The sequence below is a fragment of the Barbatula barbatula genome (genome assembly GCF_947034865.1).
Source record: "Barbatula barbatula genome assembly, chromosome: 15".
Classification (NCBI taxonomy): domain Eukaryota; kingdom Metazoa; phylum Chordata; class Actinopteri; order Cypriniformes; family Nemacheilidae; genus Barbatula; species Barbatula barbatula.
Genome location: NC_136778.1, coordinates 9,786,402 through 9,808,459, shown reverse-complemented (window position 1 = coordinate 9,808,459; position 22,058 = coordinate 9,786,402). Strand labels below are relative to the sequence as shown.

Below are 22,058 nucleotides of genomic sequence, written 5' to 3'. Positions count from 1 at the left end.
ACAAACGTGTATTTTGGATGTGATAGCCCTGCTTCAAAAAAATACCTACATGAGAGGATCAGCAAATATTAATAATTGATCAAACTGTACTTAATGTGTGCTTATTTTCAAGGTTTTCTATACTTTCAGTACATTACCCATTCTCCCTGAAATGCTGTAGTTTGCCCTAAAAATCTGTCTGTTTCATACCCCACACCTCATAATTTGATGGTGTAATCTAATTTGACGGGACATTTAAAAGCAAATATGTACAAATATGCCAATAATGACTTTCGGTTGTGTTCCACCTAATTTTTCACCCTTCCTGCACTGACGGTACAAATGCCTCCATCGTGTTGAGGATAGGCAAGGTGTGTCTTTCAGTCTGGCACTTAAATCAGGGTGTCCTCGCATCAGCGATCGTGTGGTTACAATATACAACTTCGCAAAACGTCTTTTACAAAATGAGGCCAGGAGTCATTTCAAAACTCCACATCTTTATCTCCCGAGAGCACCTGCCCTCAATGTCTCTCTCTCACACACACACAACCCTTGCAGTAGTATTTAATATGCAATACAATCCTTGACAAAAAATGTGTCTATTACTTTAGACACGTAAAAGAATGATCATCCCTCTCCGCACGTGCACAAACACACAGGTGTAATTCAGGAAGACTAAGTCTATATGGGTGGCACTGATTTATTTATTTAAGTGAAATGATGGCTTAGTGTTAAACTGTAGAGGCATTGTTGAAACGTTGAATAGGTTTATGAAGGTTTATCTCTTCACAGGCTGAAAAGAGGCAGGCTTAAAGCAATTGAGCTGTAGCTTCATACTGCTCTTGAACTTATTCAGCAGCTCCTCCAAGAGTCTGAGAAAAACAGAGAGAAAGAGATCAGAAACTGACCATGTTCTATTTATAGCTTTTTTATTTTGCTTGACAGAAAACGTCAATGAGAAGCGCAAGAAACCATTAAGGGAGAAAAGTACATCTGGTTGCAAATTAATAGTATTGCATGAATGAATATTTTAATATTTAAAACTTATATGAGTTTCTTCTAAATAAAACAAAACAAGAGGCAGAATAAATGATACCTGATTGTTTATTTTTGGGCAAACTATCTCTTTAGTCTCTGTCATTTATTTGTTTTTATTTCAATAGCATTAGTAGTTTCTAATGGTTCAGATAGTAACTCACTTCTTATCGGCTCCACTCTGAAGCTGTGGTAGAGCTTCTATTGCCTGCTTAAAACTGATGCTGGGAGAAAACATGTGACAGGTGTGAGAAAACATGACACACACAGACACATTATCATACTCAAACTACTCAAGCTTAACTTAAATGTTTCTCTGCAAATATATAATAACGTCTGTATTACCGGCTCTCAGATGTTAGATACGGCTCTACGGCCTCTCTCAATGCACAGATTTCAAGACGTGCCTGCCGGGAGAAATATTCATGAGTGAATTTCAAAACCTCTAGATGAAATACTAACAGAGCTAATATGTGTATTTCTGTGTGGGGGATGAAGTACCTGAATAGCTCCATTTTTACTGAAGGAAGAAACACACTGCATCAGGCGACTAATTTCTTCAGCTACAGCCTCAATGATCTTTGACAAAACACGAGGAACCAGCTCCTTGGAAACTGTAAAAACCTGATAAAAAGTGTGCAACAGACACAGTAATATAATAGTCATACAAAATGCACAATGAACAATTATTGGTACATGTTTGATATGATTAACTACTTTCGGCAAATCTCTGCATTTAGTTTATATACAGTTATGTTCAAAATAATAGCAGTCCAACATCACTAACCAGATCAATCACTGTTTTTGGTAGAAATTATATTTCTATAAGGCAAATATTTAACAAGTAGGTGTAGTAGATTAATAGAAAACCAACAGACCAAACAGTCATGACGTGTGCTGCTAATTCTGTGTAATTGAAACATTAATTGAAGTTTTTCAATTTATACAGTTAATGTTTGACTTTGCAAAGAAAACTGCTGAGACTGCAATTTTCACTTTCTGTCGAGTAATAACAAATTTGATACTTTTTTCCTTTATGTTTTGATTTAGAATAGAATGTGCAGTGTTCCCAATGCATTTGTGTATTGAAATAAAAGTTATTATAAGGATTTTGAGCTTTACTCACTTTTGTTAAAGACAATTCTTTTATTTTGAACTCAACTGTATGTATATTTTTTGTTCACCATATTTTTCACAGAGCTTCCAAAGCATTCTGGCAAACGTTATGTGATGCGGTTTTACATGCGAAACTGTTACGGAGAATAAATAGGGGCGACGAAATAATGAAAGTAAACTAAACATGGGGATGAAGGGTTTCCGAAGGACAGCAGTGATTTTATAATATTTTAAAGCTGTTCTGTATTGTATACAGTTTTTTCAGCGTTTCCTACATCTTGGCTTTCCTGAAAAGGTCACAGCATGACTTATTAATCTTATATTTGACGCATGTCTTCAGGTGATACAAATCAGAATTTTCTAAACTTTGAATGCATATGAACGGAAGTCAAATGAACATGTTTAGCGTGTCTCACCTCTGCGTGCACGGATATGATGTCGACCAAAGCCTCTTTTAAATAACTCCTAACACCTAAGACAGAAGAAGATAAAAAAAGAAGATACTTTGAGAAATGTCTCAGTGGTTTTGTGTCCATACAATGGAAGCCGATGGGGGCTTATGTTGTTTGCTTACCAACATTCTTCATAATATCGTCTTTTGTGTTTTACAGAAGAAAGATAGTCATACAAGTTTGGAATGTCATGGGGGTGAATAAGTGATGACAGAATTTTTATTTTGGTCGAAACTAGTCCTTTAAGCTGTATAATGCAAAGATAAAGGCTCACACATACAGTGCATGTGAAAACACATACAACAATGCATACAATGTAAATTCTATATACCTATAGACCTAATAAATATATAAAACGGAACCATGGCATCAATTTAGTTACCTCTCGAAACTACTAGAAAATGGTCAGCAGAATGTCAGAAGCAGGAAGTGTTTTTGAAAGTACACAAATTATTCACACAACCAAAAGAATTAAGTCTAAAATGCATCACACAGGCTTGCTCACACGATTGGCATGTGACACAAAGACAAACAGGATAATGTTGATGTCTCCATAGTGACCGCTTTTAACACTCAAGCAGACACAAACATCTTCAGCGTATTCTACCTACACTTGACTGTATTACTCTAGATAACATGATTAAGGTGGGCGATACCTGTCGGTGGCAAGCAGTCCTTCCAGTCAAAATATCCAGCGTAGATGCCGGGCTCCAGAGAGCCGACAATAGGATCAGATTTTTTCTCTATGTATGTCTCGAACAGATGGTCGTCTAGTTGTCTTACAGCCTCTGTGCTGACCTGAAGATAATGAAAGCAAGCGTTTCGCTCTAATCACAAAATCAAAGATGGCTTGTTTTCACTATATACTGGAGCATCTAATTAGAATATCGTGAAAAAGTAAACCAAGGTCTTTGAACCAGCTTTTGGTACCTTTGGCAGTGTGGGCAGGTGCCAAGTCCTGCTGGAAAATGAAATTAGCATCTCCATAAAGCTTGTCACCAGAAGGAAGCATGAAGTGCTCTAAAAATACTGGTCGATGGCTGCGTTGACTGTGGACTTCAGAAAACACAGTAGACCAACACCAACAGATGACATGGCAGCCATAAGTTTTCACTCTATGTGTAATGAATCCATATAATATATTGGCTTTACTTTCTGAAAGGAGTGTCAAAAAATATTGACCTTTTTCACCATATTCTTATTCATTGAGATGCACCAGTATATAAAATGATATCGCACAACACAGAAGTGCATGTGACAAAGTAAGATCTAACCGCCACAAAAGCTTAATCACACTTGTCTTGCAGAATGAGTAGAATCCACTCATGCATGTCCATCATCTTAATAGTGTTAAACATCAGAAAAGTCCTCAGAAACCAAAAGGGAAAGCACCATTTCAAAGGGGGAGAGATTTCTGGAATGACTAGAGTACATCTCAGATACAGACGACAGATACAGTTTACATCTGTCCAAACAGATGAGTGACAACCCAATATATGAATGTTACTATAAATTAGAAATTCATTGTAATAATATATCAGCTGTATAAGAATGTGGTTTAAGAGCATTGGCTAGTTTCTGACCCACCATTAAAGGTGCTTTGTGTAAATTTTTGGAGGATCTATTCAACAGATATGCAGTATGATAAACATAACTATGTCTTCAGAGATGTATAAAGACCTTACGTTATGTTTTTATTACAGTAGAATGAGCTATACATCCACCGCTGATCCTTTTGCATGGAATTCACCATGTTGTTTTTACTGCTCTACATAGAAAGTTGCATAAATACGTTCTCTCCTTCGGCGAAGAAGCGAAAACGTGACGACATCTTAACCACCGTACTGCTTTGAAAGGGATGGGGGGGGGGGGGGTGTTGTGAGCCGTTGGTAGCAATTCACAACCTCACCAGTAGATGCCACAAAATTTCATACAAGGGACCTTTAAAGGAACAGTTCAATAAATGATGAAAATTCTCTAATAATTCACTTATGTGATGTATGTATACAACTTCCTTTTTTCAGCTGGAAACAATCTTTTTTGAGACAAATGAGTACTATTGTGAGCAAATTTGCATATAATCAATTAGAAAGGGCAGTTATACATCTTTTATTTAGATCTCTCTTACTAAACGTGTCACAGCTCATGATGACTGCTGTAGATCTGTAAAATGAGGTCTAGGACCTTCGCTGTATCACACGATAGTTATCTGAGCTAAACATTCCCCTAAAGGCCAGCACACATATACACTCATTCACTGTGATCTGCATCAAAAAGCATCTGCATTTACTGGAAAGTGAATACCATAACCTTTTGTGAGGGCCTTCACCCTCCTCACTGCAGGGCACAACGTCTTTGTGTGTTGTCATCATACTGTGAAAAACCCTCAAGCTTCTCCTCAATTAGTGTGAGTCATTTTCACTTCGATAAAATAATTCAGCATTCACACGTGGCAACACACCCGTCATTAGACTGAAATAACACAGCCCCAGTAGACTGGACTGGAGAGGAAAAGGGAAGTGGGTGTTTTAGTGTAAATCGTTGTACCCTGATGATCTTGTCAGCGTTGGTGAACCCGTTCTTCTCCAGGTGTTCTGCCAGGTTGAGGAACGTGTGTCTCTCCAGGTAGTGGCAGTTGCTTAGGAGGATGAGAAGGCGTTGCTCCTGGATGTGCAAACACACACAAACACACATCAGGATGGTTGTCTGACCTCTTAGACAAACTTGTTGACTTTTAGGCAAAACGTGATTTGACCTTCCAAATAGTTTAGAAAGGAGGTGAAAAAATGTGTACAGCAACGATATTATAGACATGACTGGATGCATTTGTGTCTCTTTGAAACAACAAGTGACCTCTAAACCAGACTGTGAAGGAAATGATAAAACATAGACCGAGCCGAGAGAGAGAGAGAGAGAGAGAGAGAGAGAGAGGGGAGGGGAAACCTGCAGCTCTTCCATTGCATGTTAGGGGAAACCCCGCAGCAGCCGCCACATTGTGCTGTAAGACTGAAGAGAAAGTCTGTCGCATTCACATGACTGCGGTGCGTAATGCTCAAGTGTTTACTGTGTTGCAGTTGGAAACTGTGACAAACGTATCAAACACAGAATGTATTTGCGGGAAAAACGTTCTTCAGAAATACCAAATAACAAAAACAAGTTCTATTTGCGTGATTTCAACGTTTTTCCTCTCTTTTGAACGCACATGCATACAAACTCGGCATGACTGAATAAGCAACACGGAGAGAAAGCAACAGGAGGCAGTGCTTTAGGGTTACTTGAGGTCTCTAAATATCTGCAATCTACAAAGTCCTGTTTCGTTTTGATCACGCATAGCCATTACCTGCTTTCTCTAAATCTTTTTACTTATAGATTCTTCTGTAAAACTGACACTCGGTGGTTTTGAAGATACACATCAACAAAGTGCTTTATTGGATTTCGATCATAGCCTCTGTGACTGTTTTAAATATGTCAGGAACTCTCGCCTCAGAGCAGCATTTATCTTTACTTACTTCCTATTCTCTGTATTGAAATACAGCGGCATTCGCTGCAGTTTACAGTACTGTAAAGTGCGTGCAAATTATTTTGCAAATTGATGTTCTGATAATAAAAAAATGACCACATTTATAACGAAAATAACATTGAGGATTAAAAAATGCTTTATATTCAAGCTTGAATAATTATTAAGCAGGTTTTATTTTACAGGTAAAATGAGCATTATTTTATTTATACGGAAAATTAGCACTTAATAGTTATGCACACCTGAATATAATGCATTTTTTACTTTAAGCTTCATAATTCATAGTTATTATATATCACTTTCATTATATATAAGTTATTATATATTATAAATAATTATATACAAAATGAAGACAAGATATTATAGCAAAAAGGGAGGAAATTCAGAATGCAGTGTGTGCAGAATCAAACACTTTTAAATGAGCACCAAGGGAAGGGTCAATGTTACAGCACAGCCACATGATATATTCGACAAACAAATTTAAGTTTTAGTTAGTTTAGTTTTATATAACAGTGACCAATATATTTGAATATTACAGAAGTTATGTTTTAAATGTGTGTTATTACTGTAAACACAGACAGAAAAGAAAGAGAAGAGGCATAGAAACGATTCTTACTGGTTTTGAACTAAAGTCTTCATTGATTTTTCCAAAAAGATCAGGTGATGCCAAGTCCACTGACCCACTGAAATGAACATAAACATTAATCGCCCATTCAAAGTCAGATTTCACTACATAATACTAATAGTAGGATAAAATACTAACTGTGACATGTCAATGTGTCCATCTGTCTTGCTGCTGAGCTGCTCCAGGCACTTAATAAAGATCTAGAGCGACCGGAGTCATTAAACATCTTTCATTCAGATAAATCCTAATATACACCAGATAGACACAACATACACAAGACGCAGGCTCACAATACCTTCATTATAGAAACACACTGCTCGTAGGCTTTGTCCTGGACTACTTCCAGATTCAAGATCTAAAGGAACATAGAGACACACACAGATCATTCAAGATGTTCTATTCTTCTGCAGTGGAATAAACAGGAATACAAGAGTGTGGCTTGAGGGTTTGTACATTGATCTCTCCAGTTTTGCACTCCATGGGTTCCTTCAGAGACTGCAGCATCTGAATCATACACTGCTCAAACTGGGCCGGCTAAGAAAAAAGACACAGAATTACTATATGCACATTATTTTTAATTTTAGGATCAAAACAAAGGCTGTACCAGTGACGTTATTCCTTCATTGTCCACAACCCAGTCTTCTTTCTCTGCAAGTCTCTTCACATCTGAACAACACAAAGTGCTCAACGTCAAATCACGAAAGACTGGGACATTTCATATCTCTTATTTTGAGTTTATTGTATTATTTGGGAGCAGTGAGGTTAATTGTATGTGTGACCGGACGTGATGGACATGATACAGGCAGATGTTTGGTCATACAAAATTGACACTGTACATGGATGTCTTAAGTAATGTATAAAGGTGAAACAAACTGGTCTGAAGCAAATCTATCTATCTCTGTAACTGCACTGATCTGAGATAAGCTGAACTATTTTTGTTGTTATCAGTAAAACAGATCTACTTCACCATGAACTTTTTACGTTTAACTTCAACTTTAAAGTAAACATGAAATGGCCTTTTCACAATAATTTCTCCTTTAATAAGATTACCTTACTGTTACTTTCATCAAAATGAACTTCAATTCGAAGGATGCCGAGGCACTTAAAGGAATACTTCACCCAAAAATGAAAACTCATCATTTTCTCACGTTCGATTTGTTCCAAATCTGTGTACATTTCTTTGTTCTGATGAACACAGAGAAAGATATTTGGAAGAATGCCTATAAATAAACATATCTTGCCCCCCACTGACTCCCATAGTAGAATTTTTTTTTTTTGTTCTGTTAAACACAAAAGAAGACATTTTGAAAAATATAAGAAAGCAAACAGTTCTGGGGAATTTCTGACTACCACTGTATTTTTCCCCTTTATGGTAATCATAAGCATTCTTCCAAATATATTTGTGTTCATCAGAACAAAGAAATGTACACAGATTTGGAACAACTTGAAGGTGAGTAAATGATGACAGAACTTTCCTTTTTGTGTTAAGTATCCTTTTAATGTTTTGTTGCCTGAACCTAGTTTAAACTTCTACAGCACCCCCTGCTGTCAAGACTGATTCAGTTGCTTAATTTTTTTTTATTATGTATGCATATTATCAGATAAAAAAGATATATATATATAATAAATATATCGCTCATACCCTCTTCAGTGTGCTGCAGTGTGGTGAGCAGGCAGTGAACGCGGAGGTCCAGCAGTAAATCCTGAATCACCTGCAGCAGGTCATTAGGAATCTCCAGAGCAGACAGAGCCTCGTGACTCAACCTGAGACGCAACATACATAACCTGTTTAACATAATACAATGGACAAACCTACATCCTTACAGAAAACTCACAACCACGCACCGGACTGTGTGGATGACCTGTGTGAGCCAGGCTCCGCTGAGCGGGGTTTTAGTGTCCCAGCCTCCGTAACGCCGCAGTTCCATCTCAGTAAGAGAGTCGGGTAACAGAGCCCCTCGAACCAGCTGCACCAAGCGTCTGGTCACCTCCTCGATCATAGACTAAACACAAAGTGTACAGAGCCATTCAAAACTGAGCCCATTATACAGTAAAACTCAAACACATGCTGTGTCTGTAAAGTCCATTGAGTTGTCTACCTAGGCATCACATTTGGCCAGCAAATCATGAAAAATGTCCTAAAAAGGTGTAATAAACAACCAATAACTAGGTGTAAAACACAGCCACCATACCAGTCGTCAGGACATCTGCTTTACTAACCTTAAAGTCACTCTGTCTTTGCCGGGCGTTCTTTTTTAATTTCTCCACCTGACCGGACTTCTCTCCAGTCTGTCAAAGAGAACATACTTTGACATATTAAAAAAAGATCTCATAATCATGTCCTTCCCGCTAGTGTGACTTCAACATTCAAACTGAAACCTTTCAGTCCAAACATCAGTTGTTTCCTATGTTCCTTCAGCATCTGTATACCTACCTCACTAAAGAGGCTGCCGTTGACATAAGAGATCCAAAGCTTCCAGAAGTTCGGCAGCTGGCTGATCACCACATCCGAGAGCTTCTCCACAAACCTCACCTGCTGAGGACTCTTATAATGCCAGGCTGAAAAACATGACAAGGTACAAAGTTATAAGCATTTCGTTTCTAAAAATCTGAAGTTTCTGTGAGTTTAAAAACATCGTTCTTTTTTTTAAATTGAAGCTTTATGGCAACACTCTATAAAACTAGATTCATCATCTGTATTCACAAGACCTGCTGTAAAGAGACACAGATAAAGATAGAAATGCACAGAAATCCTTCTGTACTCACAGTCATCTTTAGGCTTCTGGAAGCTGCCTCCTTTCTTCACCGGAGCTGATAAATTGATTTTGTTTAGGGATGATGAGCGATCCAGCTCTAACCCTACACCACCCACTGACACAAACACACAATGTGTGACATGAATGATTGTGAAACAATAAAACTGTTTTGTGATTTCCAATAAGGAATGCATTTAACCCAGGGAATACTTTGATTTATTTTATATATAAAACTTAAAAAAATCATAATATTAAAAATCAATTATTTTAAGGTTGTCAATCGTTAAAAAAAAACAGATGGTGCTTGGTGTCATATAAATATTGAGAACCTTGATCTGTACGATTCATATACACATAGGGCGTTTTTAGTATAATTTTGTTCATATCTTGCTATAAATCTATGTTTATGTAACTCGTGGTTGCATTACCCCTCGGGGTGTGCATTACCTTTCGAATAAACGTACCGGAGTCAATTATTCGGCTTATACCACGGTTCAAATGTTTAATTTCAATGTTTGTCATGTTATTGTCTTTAAAATGCTATTGATGGTAGGACTACTTTCTTGCGCATCTCATTTCAACTGTCCGTGAGTGAGTGAGTGAGAGAGCGAGAGACTGATACGCACACCTCCGTGTTTGCAGTAGCCTAATGTGACAGAAAATCCATTGAATAATATTATTTATTTTATTTATTATGCATGTACAGCAGTTTGTTTAACACATGGTGTCTTTTAAAAAGTGCTTTATAAATACATTTTGACTGGACTTATTACTAGTCTTGTTTGTATCATCAGCAGTTAAAAACAAATCACGCAAACTTTTGAAAGAGTAGGCCTATCAAAATATATTCATCAGTTATAAGCAGCATGAAGAGGAAAACGAACCAGTAAGCTTTCAGTGTTTATTAATTCATTTCGTTTTTCTATTTAGTTATTTCATTTATTCGAGTTCAGTATATGTATTTCTATGTTGTGTTTGAAATGCTTTGTCTTTTGAAACAAAACTGTACACAGGTTTCCATTAACAGTAAAGTTTGACGTTTGACAAGGGTGCTGCGTGCGGTGATGGCCTGTAGGTTACATTATAACCTTTCTGTTATTTAAACCAAATGATGGTGATAACCAACTTTTACTGAAAGTTAATGCACAGAACGTTTGTCATCCAATCAGATTGAAGTTTGTTCAAATATTGAACTAACAAACATTGTTTGTTGTTACTGTGATGATATTGTATGATTTATGTTGTTACTTGTTGTTGTGTTGTATCTAAAATGGTTTCAATACTGTAGCTATGCACAATCATGCCAACAAAGTACCTTCAAAGTTAAAACTGATTTAAACCTACATCCTTTAAGTTACCCGTCCAAAACAAGTGGCTCAATATCATGTTGTATCTCGTCTCCATCCCTAGATGGCACTAAAGCTCTTTCTGGCCATGCATGACTCTTAGATCGCCCTGTCCTTTTGTTGATATACTGTAGACTGAAATACTTAAAGGAAAATTAAGTCTAAAAGTCAACCCACATGACGTTCAACATGTTTTAAGACCTCCCTGCATATTCGAACACAATTAAAGATCTTTTAGGTCACATCCGAGAGATTTCCAGGCTTCCTTAGAGACATCACGGTTATAGTTGTTGTCAAGGTCCAGTAAAGTACTAAAGACATTGTTAAATTGGTCCATCCAGACAGAGGAGAATATATCGATTAATGTAGTTATTTTGGTTTTCGCACACAAACAACGCTCGGAGGTCTTCAAAAATGTTGAACGTCATGTGGGTGAGTAAAAACAATTTTGAGACTTTTCCTTTAATATGTAGTGCAGACATCCCATTTTGCCCTGACTCTCTCTCTTCTCACACACACAGATACAGACATCCACCCTTTAACTGCTTGAACCGTTCTCATTTGAAAAAAAATGAGTGCTGGTGTTGATCCAGGTGTCCAATCATCTCCTATGTTTATCTATGCGCCTCTCTCCTCTTGTATTCCCCCATCTCTCTCTCTCTACTGCAACCCCCCCAACCGTCCCCCCAGTCCTGCCACACTATAGAGCTCTATGGACTTCCTGTTCTCTACAGGGTCACGACCAGACCACACACATGGGTTGCTCTCTATCTAAACACACAGACACACACACTGGTTTTACTCTTCTGAGTAGAAGCGATTATTAGAAAGCAGCAATTTATTTCAAACCTTTTTGCTCTTTGATAAAATCTTCTTTGCAGTTTTGCATCAGCTGTAGGATCCATTTGTGTTGTGCGATGATACACTGCCATGCAGGGTCGCCTGGAGCATGCAAGTCAGACAGATATCTGAACCGAGAGAGATGAAATATGAGATCGTCGTTGAGACATAATCTTTTCAGAACAGTTTAAAGCCGCTTTCACTCTGACAGGAATACTGACGCTGTACTGTTGGTCACATTGAAAGAGGTTTAGCACACACCTGATATAGCGTTTCTGATCGTGTAGAGTGGACGGCGTCTCCAGTAGTTTATCCAGCAGCAGTTTCCTCAGCGCTTCGATCCGAGTCTCCACCTCTGAATACACTACACACACGCGTTCACAAACAATTACAAAAGAATCCAGCAGATACTAACATCTGATATATATTCTTGTCTCCTGCATAGATGTGATATATAACTGAATAAGTGAATAGTATATTTTATTATTGAATCACTACACTGCCATATTGATTAAGTAAATATTGTCATATTTCAGTGAATCAGTAAATATTGTGATATTATTTAATCAATAAATAGGGTAATATTTTATTGAATCAGTAAATAGAGAGAAATCCCAGTAAATCAGTAAATAAAGTTTTTTTTTTATTGAATAAGGAAATATGTGTGATATCCCATTGAATCAGTAAATAATGTGGATTCTCAGTGAAATAAATATTGAGATATATTATTGAATCAGTAAACATTGAAATATATTATTAATAAGTAAATATTGTGATATATTACTGAATCAGTAAATAATGTGATAACCCATTGAATCAATAAATAGTGGGAAATCTCAGTGAATTAGTAAATATTGATTATATATCATTGAATCAGTAAATCCTGAGATATATTATTGAATCTGTAAATATTGAGATATATTATGGCATCTGTAAATATTAAGATGTATTATTGAATCAGTAAATATTAAGATGTATTATTGAATCAGTAAATATTAAGATGTATTATTGAATCTGTAAATATTGAGACATATCATTGAAATTGTAAATATTGAGATATATTATTGAATCAGTGTGAATTAGTGTGAAATCTCTATGCATTAGTAAGTATTGTGACATGTGTATTATTGAAAAAAAAGTGTGATATCTTAACGATTCAGTAAACATTGAGATATATTATTGAATGGATAAATCTTGAGACGTTTTATTTAATCTGTAAATATTGTGACATATCATTGAATCTGTAAATATTGAGCTATATTATCGAATCAGTAAATAATGTGAAATCCCGGTGCATTTGTAAATATTGTGATATGAGATTTTTTTATTATATTAGTTATTCAGTAAATATTGCGAGATTTTAATGAATCATTAGATTTTGTGATATCAAATTGAATCAGTACATTTTGTGGCATTTCAGCAAATCAGGAAACCATTGTGATATATTACTGAATGATTCAGATTAGTAAATAATGTGTCTCATTGATTCAGTCATTGCTATGCAATATCATTTAATCAATCTTTAGTGTAATAGTGTGTGATATCTCATTTAACCAGAACACTGTAATTACAATGATTGTCACCTTTCTTAAAGACCGGAACCTCTGTGTTCCCAAAAAGAGATTTAGCTTTCTCGTAATCATTGATCACCACATCATAATCCCCCTGAAAGAGAAACACACACATTTTTATTACATTTAGCCCTCAGATGACTTTAATGTAACTCAGAAACTGGGAGAGGGAGACACCACCTTTTGGATGTTACGCTCGATGTTGAGTGGCAGGTTAAAGAGAAATTTAAATCTCTGCAGGACGTTGAGAGCGTTGCGTGTAGAATCGGCCTTGTCCTTTCTGCCCAACACTTCTTGAAACAGAGTGTCCGCAGTTTCACTCGCTCCTGAGGTGGAGTACAAAGCGTTTGGGAATGAGCAAATGGAAACAGATGAGAAAGGCGTGTTAAAAGAACGAATAAGACAGCAGCTGATAAAAAAGTCATTTAATCCCCTCCACTCAGTTACAAATGAATTCAAGTTCTCCAGCCCCCTCTTCTTGGGTGGTCGGAGTTATTCTTGATTCGTTCGGTCAGATTTAATAAGAACCAGCCCCCACACCACTATAAAAGTCTGACCGGCCTGTCATCCACACAGGCTCTGTTTGTGATTGGCTGAAGGAGTCAAAGGCAGGGAGCGGCTCTGGTAAGAACATACATGTAAATGTACATGTAAAAGACAGGCGGTGAGAAGGAAGGGGAGGGGCTAGCGATGAAAGCTTGTCAGTGTGTGACTGGATTATTTGTGCAGCCTGTAGGAAACGAGCGTGTTTATTGACCTACCGTCATACGAGAGAATCGATATAGAGATATGATTGGGATATGAGTGGTCTCAAACACTCGCAGACATACTCGCAGAGGTTTGCCTAAAACATGTGGCTTTGATGGTCTAAATAGAATGCACGCATTACTCTGATCTTAAACATGTCGGCTCTGTGTTATGATTCTGAGCATGTGTTTGATTTTGAGTCTTACTGTTAAGGATGTTCTCCAGTCGCTGGGTCATAGAGCCTTCCACTTTCTCAGTGCCATCTGATTCAAGCTTTTGATGGATAGCTGAAAAAAAAAACAATTTAAAAATACAAATTGTAAAATAAAATGTACTTTTTAGAGTTCTTTGTTTATATGTGTGTTTTTCAGGATAGAGTACTCTAGTATCCAGAAGCCACAAAATCGCTTCTAAATTAAATAAAACACCTCAAAAACATGAAACGTAAAAGATATATAATATATATAATTTATATAATAAAACTGTTATATCATATACTGTTATAATAAATCTAATTTATTATAATTATATAATAAAACGGTTAAATTATATTAAATCATATTATTGAAATAATATCTGATATTATTTTAACTTTTTTAAATATTAAAATACACTGTCAGTTCAAAATTCCTTAAGTTTTTTTCATATTTGGAACACACAACGCAGTCAAGACAAAATCTAAATCCATACAGTATACAAAATAATAAAATACAGTTATGTCTCGGGTTATGTTGCTTCATATGTCTCATGAGTTTGTTTGAGTTATTTCTAAAAAAAAGTCTTTTTTTAAGACGCTTGACATCTTGCAGACCATTACATTCTTACGACGTACTACATTGTCTGAACAAACAGATCAGATTGCATCCCATGCAAAATAAAGCAAACATTTTACTGAAATTGTGGTAATAGTGAACGAAAGTGATTAAATGTTCTCCCTCTCTTCACTATGGTCCACCACATAAATTATAAAATTAACTTTCTTCCAAAAACCTCGAACGAAGCCTATTTTCTCTTCCCACATCTGGATTCCTAAAACATCTATACACAATGACGTCAGGGCTAACCTTCGGCCCCCCGGGGCCCGGAATGCTGTGTGGTATGCTTCCTATGTCCCCGAGGTATGTTTTGACTATTGGCTGGTAAGTTTTGGGAGTCTTCTCTGGGAATCAGTCGAGCTTCCGTCTGCCGCTCTCTGGTTTCCTCTCAGCACAATGACAACCTTATTACAACTTCATCTAAACATTATCACAACCATGCCTTGTTATCCGTCCCCATTCCTGTCAATCATACACACAAAGTGCTAAGAATAGCTCTTCTGTTTGACTAGAGACTGGTGACCCGAGAGGGCTCCTACATGCACGCACGCGGCTTAAAACAGCATCTCCACTTACTGCCATTGACCTCTAAGGACACACGTACATATACTTGTGAAGGGATAGTTCGGCCAGAAATAAAAATGCTGTCATCATTTATTCTCCCGTGTGTCGTTCGCAAAAGATAATAATACCATTTTATGTTGTCTTTAACAATACTGATGGTTGCGTCCATGTGTTTGATTTAACATAAGCACTCTTACCTGCGAGAGCATCCTGAGCCTCAAAGAAAGTACTGAGTCCTCCCTTCACGTAGGCCAGACTGCCCTCGTTCTTCTTGCTGGCCTGCTTCTTCAGATTGCCGACAGCCAGACGCAGCTGCTCAAAACTATAGCAATGGACACAACACACCATCACACACCCAGCAGATACAAAACAGATGAATGAGTGGATGGGAAGATGGACAGACTTGGTTGAAGAATGGTTATCCATGAGATACCACGTGGCGGAGAAGTTCTCGCTGGTGAAATCTCCGCTCATGCCAGGAAACATGTTCTCCAAATCCTTGAGAGGAACCTTCCCTCTAAACAAAGTGAAGACAGGGTTACAGATTCCACACAGCTGATCTGCAAAGACCATAGATCACAGACCACACTGCAGACCATAGAGAAAAACCAGAGCAGAGTGCAAAGCAGATCTATCAAGATATAAAAGGCCAACTGTGTCTTATGATGTGGAAAAGAATAATATGATGGAACACATATGGCTACTCATGTACTAATTCCTTCCTTCATTCTATCTATCTCAAAATCTACAGATGTTAATTTATAAAAGGTTAGCAGTGCAGTGGAGGTCAGGCAAAAGAAGAGTTTCACTTCCCATGCAAGGAAATGGTGGGCCAATGACATCACCCAGGTGGGTAATACGCATACACACACATGCACACAATGGGCTGTTTCTACTTTCTGCCGAACGTCCTTCCTTATAAACAGAGCAGTCCACTTCCATAAACACTCAGGGGTGAAGTGTGAGGAAATCTGTGTGTGTTTAATCAGACTATCACAAATGAAGCACACATGTGTGTGAGTTGGGTACAGTAAACTCATTTCGGGTCTCCACGCTGACTCCATCAATATTTGCGCTTAGCTTGTTGGCATCAATGTAATTTAATTGGGTACGTTATGAATGCTCGATAAGGGGATAACACAAATTCTATTGTGAATGTGTTTGTTATTGTACTTGTCTATTTCGATGCCCAGAGGGTTGGATGGCCTCAGCGAAAGAGGAGAGATTCCTTTGTTCCGATCGGTTCTCATGTCGTAGTAATTTATCTCATCAACCCACACGGCAGACTGATCCAGAATGCCTAAACACCCAAAAAGCCAACACACTCGCTTACTGAAATCCATTGGCTTCTTCAAAGAACGCATGTGTACATTTATAGACGTAATCAAAGGATGTGGTTGGTAACATACATCAAGTGTGTATACATGAGTTTGAAGGCACTGCGTGCATGTCTCACCGATCCTCTCGGGCTTTAGCAGTTTAAAGGACACCGTGGATGTTCCTCTGCCTCCGCTCCTGGTGGTGACCACAATCTCACCCTTGTCATCTTTAGCGGGACCCACCCGACACACGATTTTGCTGGCAGACATCCATTCTGACGTCAGTAAACAGTTATGACCGCAGATAGACAGACCTGTAGAGGAAGGAAGCGATAAACAGAGAGAAAGAGTTTGACATTTAGTTTAGCTCGTTAATTCAATCTATTGTCAGCTGTAGGCTCTATCGTATTTTAATCACATTTCAAAATATTACATTTTTTAAAGCATTTCACAGTCATTTGTTGTTGCAAAATGTTACACATTCGTGAAATATATATACTGTAATAAAACTTACATTTTTAGGATGCTTAACATTTAAGGGAGCAGCATTTAATATTACATAATTTTAACCTTGTGAAAATAAAATATATTTATGTATCTATGAAGAATAATGTATAATTTAATGTGCTTTAATCAGGTTGTGTTTATTTTTAATATTATCTAAAATATTAAATATTATTTAAACAGAATAAACACATGCATATTTATGCATGCAAATATGCAAATATTATAATTATTTTGAACTCATACCAATGAGATCACTGGGTCCAGTGCCCAGGTTTTCGCCACGAATAGTGACTTTGGTCCATGGCGTGCCCTCATTGGGCGAGATCCCAGTCACCAAAGGGGGCTGGCGGGCACGAGACATCCTTTCCACACCTAGGAAAAACAAAATTCAACTCAATTATAACTCCATTACAACACTTTCCTGTCCCTGCTGAAAGCTCACACATCAAAACTTGAAGCACATTGAGTGCACTTAAAGAGCAAGGGAGCGGAACGCACTGGAGACATGAACAAATAAACCTACCCCGCTCCCGCTGAGAGACAGAGATTTTGTTCATGCATATACCGATAAGGCGGAAACGGCGATATTACACTTTATGCTATGACAGGAGATTTTAGCAAGCCTGGCATTTTTTCCCGTGGCTTCTGCACTGTCACAGATGCTCTCCCATACACATACACCCACATGGAGAAGAGTGACAGCTCCGGGGTGGTTGCGTGCAGGACCCCATGGCTGTCTCTGTGTGGTCTGGAAGGGTGCGTTTCTGTGTGGTCCATCGCATGGGCCAGAGAGAGAGCGATAAAAGGGGGCGAGGGTGATGGTTGAGTTCTACAGCGGACCTCAGAGACCCTTGCGCATGGCGTTATGCTCATCTAAAAATGTAACTGGGTATTTGAGATGAATGAATGAGGCATTTATATATACATACAGCCGTGGGAAATATATTAAGAGACCACTACAAATTTTCATTTAATTAGCATTTCTAGATGTATTGTGGCCATTTCAGTCCAGTGTCTGTTAAATTTCAATAAAATCAAACCTCAGGACAGGAGTGACATCGCATCATCCAACAGGAATGTAAAAGGCTAACAGCAGGATAAGACACATGAAAACTGTAATAAACATTGAATGTTATCAGATAAAAATATTTTGGAACTTTTTCTAAATACTAAATATTACTCCTGTATTTGTTAAAATATGAACTTGTTTACTTTGCAGTATTTTAGGTCTGACAAAATACAGAGCATGTTTTCTGTTATTTTGGACCCGTTTCTCCAGATTTCATTTTATGCAAATGCAAATAGAAGTAATTTTTTTTATTTGTTGAAATATTGTTAGTGAAACCGATCATTTAACCTACACACACACAAACCTATAAATAGTAAATTCAGAAAAACTGAAAAGGGTCTTTTGAAATGCTCTCAATTCTTTCTCTCAATATATTTTGTGTGCTTGACAATGAATCCTATTTAAATAAATACTGCAATATCTTCTTTAAAGATCACTACTGCTAAGATTTGGTACGTGATTAAACACACAATCTTGCATGCAGTGTGTCCTTCATAAAAATAAGACAGTAGTTTTTTAATAAGCTTAATATGTTAAGCAGTATTACACTTACTTCAAGCTCACGATTGGGGATCATGAAAGAGTGAGAAAGCACCAGAAAATGATGGAGGTACTTCTTAAATAAATACCAACATATTGCTCTGTCGGTGTAGGTTGGCACATCAGACTGTATGGCCTTGTCACAATCACAATGCAACAAAAATAAAATAAAAGACTCCCACTTTTACAGCTTAAAGTAATGTAATATCTACTGACACATATGTCACAGCCTCAACTAATAGAATGCACACACACTCACACACTTCTATGTGACCATGTTCGGGAGTGATTGGCTTACGTGATTGACACCTGAGAGTCCCTATGGAATAAAAAGCATGTCCCAGACAAATTACATCCAACCAGCCTCCTATCAACACTCAGACCCCCTTTGTAAACACAATGAGCCCCATACCTACAGCACACATTCACCCAGCAGGAGAAACTCACACCATAACAGAAGCTTGAACAAACTATTCAGCATCATACTGCAGCTAAACATACGGATTAATGATAAGACCTGGAATATTTGAGGTACACTGTTTTACAAATCGGAGACAAAATCAGAGATGGGAGAATACAAATAACACAATTGTCAGTATTTTAAAAAGCGACTATTAAGTTATCACTGTCATGGTTTTATTCGTGCTTCAGTATTAGACTAAACAGCAACAATCGGCTTTCCATTCCTAAATATTAGACTAGATCTGAATGCAAGTTATCTTGTAAAACATCTGTTCTGTATTTAACATCGCTGCTGATACTTAACATGATCTCTCATAAAATACATAACTTAAAACAAGGCGGAATTAAAGAAAGAAAACAGTATTTTGCTTTAGAACCGAAAACGCAGAAGTTACATCTGTCATATAAATGAAAGCACATGAGAAAATGTTACTGATCACATATCAACACAACAGAGTCTATTTAAACCACACCGTTAAAAAACAGTAACGTTTTGCGTTAAAAGAGTGACATTTTGTATGTTATCGTGTTACTTTTGTGGCTGTATGTTTATTTGTGGTTGCTGACTCAATATGTTCGTCGGTAACAGAAAATCGGCGTTTTAACAACGATATGAATTAAAAAACATTTATTTTAAAGGGCCCAATACATTCTGACGAGCATGTAAATATAAACAAACTGCACCGACAGTAGCGACGACAGCTAACTGGCTAATGCTAAAAAACAATCTGAAACAGAAATATATGCATCAAATAATTAAGATGCGATGTGTTTATCTTTAATGCTGCATCCTCTGCAAGTTGTCGATGAATAGAGTAACGGAATTACTTACAGAATAAATGCCGAAAATCTCTGTATGACCCTTCGTTCCTCTGAGCACTTCCGGTTTAGATGCCGCTACCACGCCCACACCCCGAGTCACATGACATAGACTAAAATAAGGCATCTGACTTACTATGCAGTAAATGTAGAAGTGTTGTACAGTAATGTAATTTGAAATCATTTGTTACTTTTTATGTTTTGTGCAGTTAAAGGTTTGTAGAAGTGTCTACAATGTCTTCATTGGCAAAATCTCTAATTATTGAAGTGAAAGAGAACAAACATTTAAAGCCCAAACTACTGTTTTTTTCATCAATTAAAGCGTAAAATAAACACTGAAGTACTCCTAAATAACGTCACACCGATAAAGATACACAATTAGTATCTATATTATTATCACTGTTGCTATATATGTCAAATATGAACCTAGAGAGATTGCATGTTGATCAACATGTAATATTTAAAAACAAGCCTTATGGAAGGTGCTTAATAAAGTATATAATTTAAAAGTATTCCTATAAAATTATATCCAAAATATGTAGATTAGTAGGCCTATAATATGCACATTTTACTTTTGGTTTTATAGCGTTGAACTAATTGTATTACAGTTTCTCAAAGTTCAACATCAAAGTCACTCTGTGAGGTCACATGTAGATTATGAACCATTTTCACCATGCATATGGCGTTACTTCCACTTGTTCTGGGAACGCGTTGCACCATAACACCACATAACACAGACCACCCAAGTACCATGCACATTATGCCCTCTCTTATCTCCTTCAATAGTGCAAGGCAGAGATACTTTCCCTGAGATAAGGGCCTTTCGGGCCCTTGGGAAGTCAAAATGTTCAATCATTCTAAACTATTCTGAGGAATCAGATCCAATTTAACATTTCTGCGGTCTTAACACGCTGTGTTGCGTGTGACGGCACCACAGGGGATGTTTAGCAGTGTAAACATGTAATGCAGCTGAGGCTATTTTCTCAAGAGGGCCACCGCCAAAGATCCATCCAGTTAATTAACAGAGAAAATGTTAGTCAATTAGATAACTCACTTTAGATCTACGCTGTTTGTTTGTTCAATTTACCCACTCTTGATGATGGTTCCACATTCCTGATATGAGTCTTCACATTATAAGGGTGGCAATTACTACACCATGGGTCACAACACAGCTATGAGATGCAAACTGAGAAAAAAGCAGCCAGTTCAACTTTACAAATGTTGGGTTAGATATTTTATCAAAAATGCTATCAGAATAAAAAAATCTTACAGTTTCAAATGGCACAATGTTCACATTAAATGAGTTTGTTTTACATTATTGTTCTGCATGAATGTATCTGTCAGTGGGTTCCCATGGGTCCTGAGCCAGCACAGGAAGTGCTGTGAATAGGCTTCCTCTCTCTCTCTCTCTCTCTCTCTCTCTCTCTCTCTCTCTCACACACACACACACACACACACACACACACACAAACACACACATACGCAGCATCTAATAGCAATCTAATACCAAGTATTATTTTTAAACGTTTGATTTAATAAAATTTATGATTTAAGGATATAATTTAGCTTGGTATACGCGTGTATCGTTATTAATAGTCCAATTTAATAGTCAAAAATTGTATAATTGAATATAGTAAAACAAAAATCAAGTATAAGGTTGGGCTTCACAATCTTAATACGTGAAATGAATTAAAGAAATAATAAAATGTATAGATTTCTGGCAGATGTGAATACATTTGTTGTCCCTCTTATAGTCTATCATGCACATACACACAGACACATGACGACACAGTTTTCTGATAAAACAGAAATGCATTGCAAAAATATACTCAAGTCACAGGAAGCGTTCATTTGATCGTACCAAATTTGACCAGTTGAGGGCGCTGCAGAAGCTGAGATTGTAGTTTCATTTCTTTCCCAGTCCCAAACTCATGTCATGTTTATGATCTAGTAAGTTTGTATGTATATAAAAACTACGT

At 37.2% G+C, this 22,058-nt stretch overlaps 1 protein-coding gene across 3 annotated transcripts; it reads right to left on the bottom strand.

The window, feature by feature from the left end:
- Positions 1–461: 461 nt before the first annotated feature.
- Positions 462–20,173, bottom strand: exoc2 (exocyst complex component 2). Of its 3 annotated transcripts, none has more exons than XM_079474764.1 (28): positions 20,093–20,173; positions 17,433–17,561; positions 16,820–16,996; positions 16,537–16,663; positions 15,767–15,880; positions 15,561–15,685; positions 14,191–14,271; positions 13,418–13,563; positions 13,250–13,331; positions 11,928–12,030; positions 11,676–11,794; positions 9,491–9,595; positions 9,159–9,283; positions 8,945–9,013; positions 8,570–8,727; positions 8,367–8,488; positions 7,329–7,390; positions 7,178–7,258; positions 7,020–7,079; positions 6,863–6,924; positions 6,716–6,782; positions 5,130–5,246; positions 3,239–3,380; positions 2,547–2,602; positions 1,516–1,638; positions 1,360–1,421; positions 1,179–1,238; positions 462–851 (listed from the first exon to the last, which is right to left on the bottom strand). In XM_079474764.1, the coding sequence occupies exons 2-28, from the start codon at positions 17,548–17,550 to the stop codon at positions 758–760; spliced, it is 2,757 nt and encodes a 918-aa protein (XP_079330890.1). In that variant the 5' UTR covers positions 17,551–17,561; positions 20,093–20,173; the 3' UTR covers positions 462–757. The 3 variants fall into 3 exon arrangements, with proteins under 3 accessions (XP_079330890.1, XP_079330889.1, XP_079330888.1); XM_079474763.1 differs by lacking the exon at positions 20,093–20,173 and adding exons at positions 19,058–19,117; positions 19,215–19,232 and having other exon boundaries at positions 528–851; positions 15,561–15,880; XM_079474762.1 differs by having other exon boundaries at positions 528–851; positions 15,561–15,880; positions 20,093–20,170.
- Between the last annotated feature and the right edge of the window lie 1,885 nt (positions 20,174–22,058).

Bases quoted from the DNA above. Each gene is read 5' to 3' on its own strand.
- exoc2 (XM_079474762.1), bottom strand. From the start codon at position 17,550: ATGTCTCGTGCCCGCCAGCCCCCTTTGGTGACTGGGATCTCGCCCAAT. The intron at 9,014-9,158 runs GTAGGTATACAG...TCTCTTTGACAG, and splicing joins ACGGCAGCCTCTTTAGTGAG to ACTGGAGAGAAGTCCGGTCA. The intron at 2,603-3,238 runs GTATCGCCCACC...CTTCTGTCTTAG, and splicing joins GGACTGCTTGCCACCGACAG to GTGTTAGGAGTTATTTAAAA.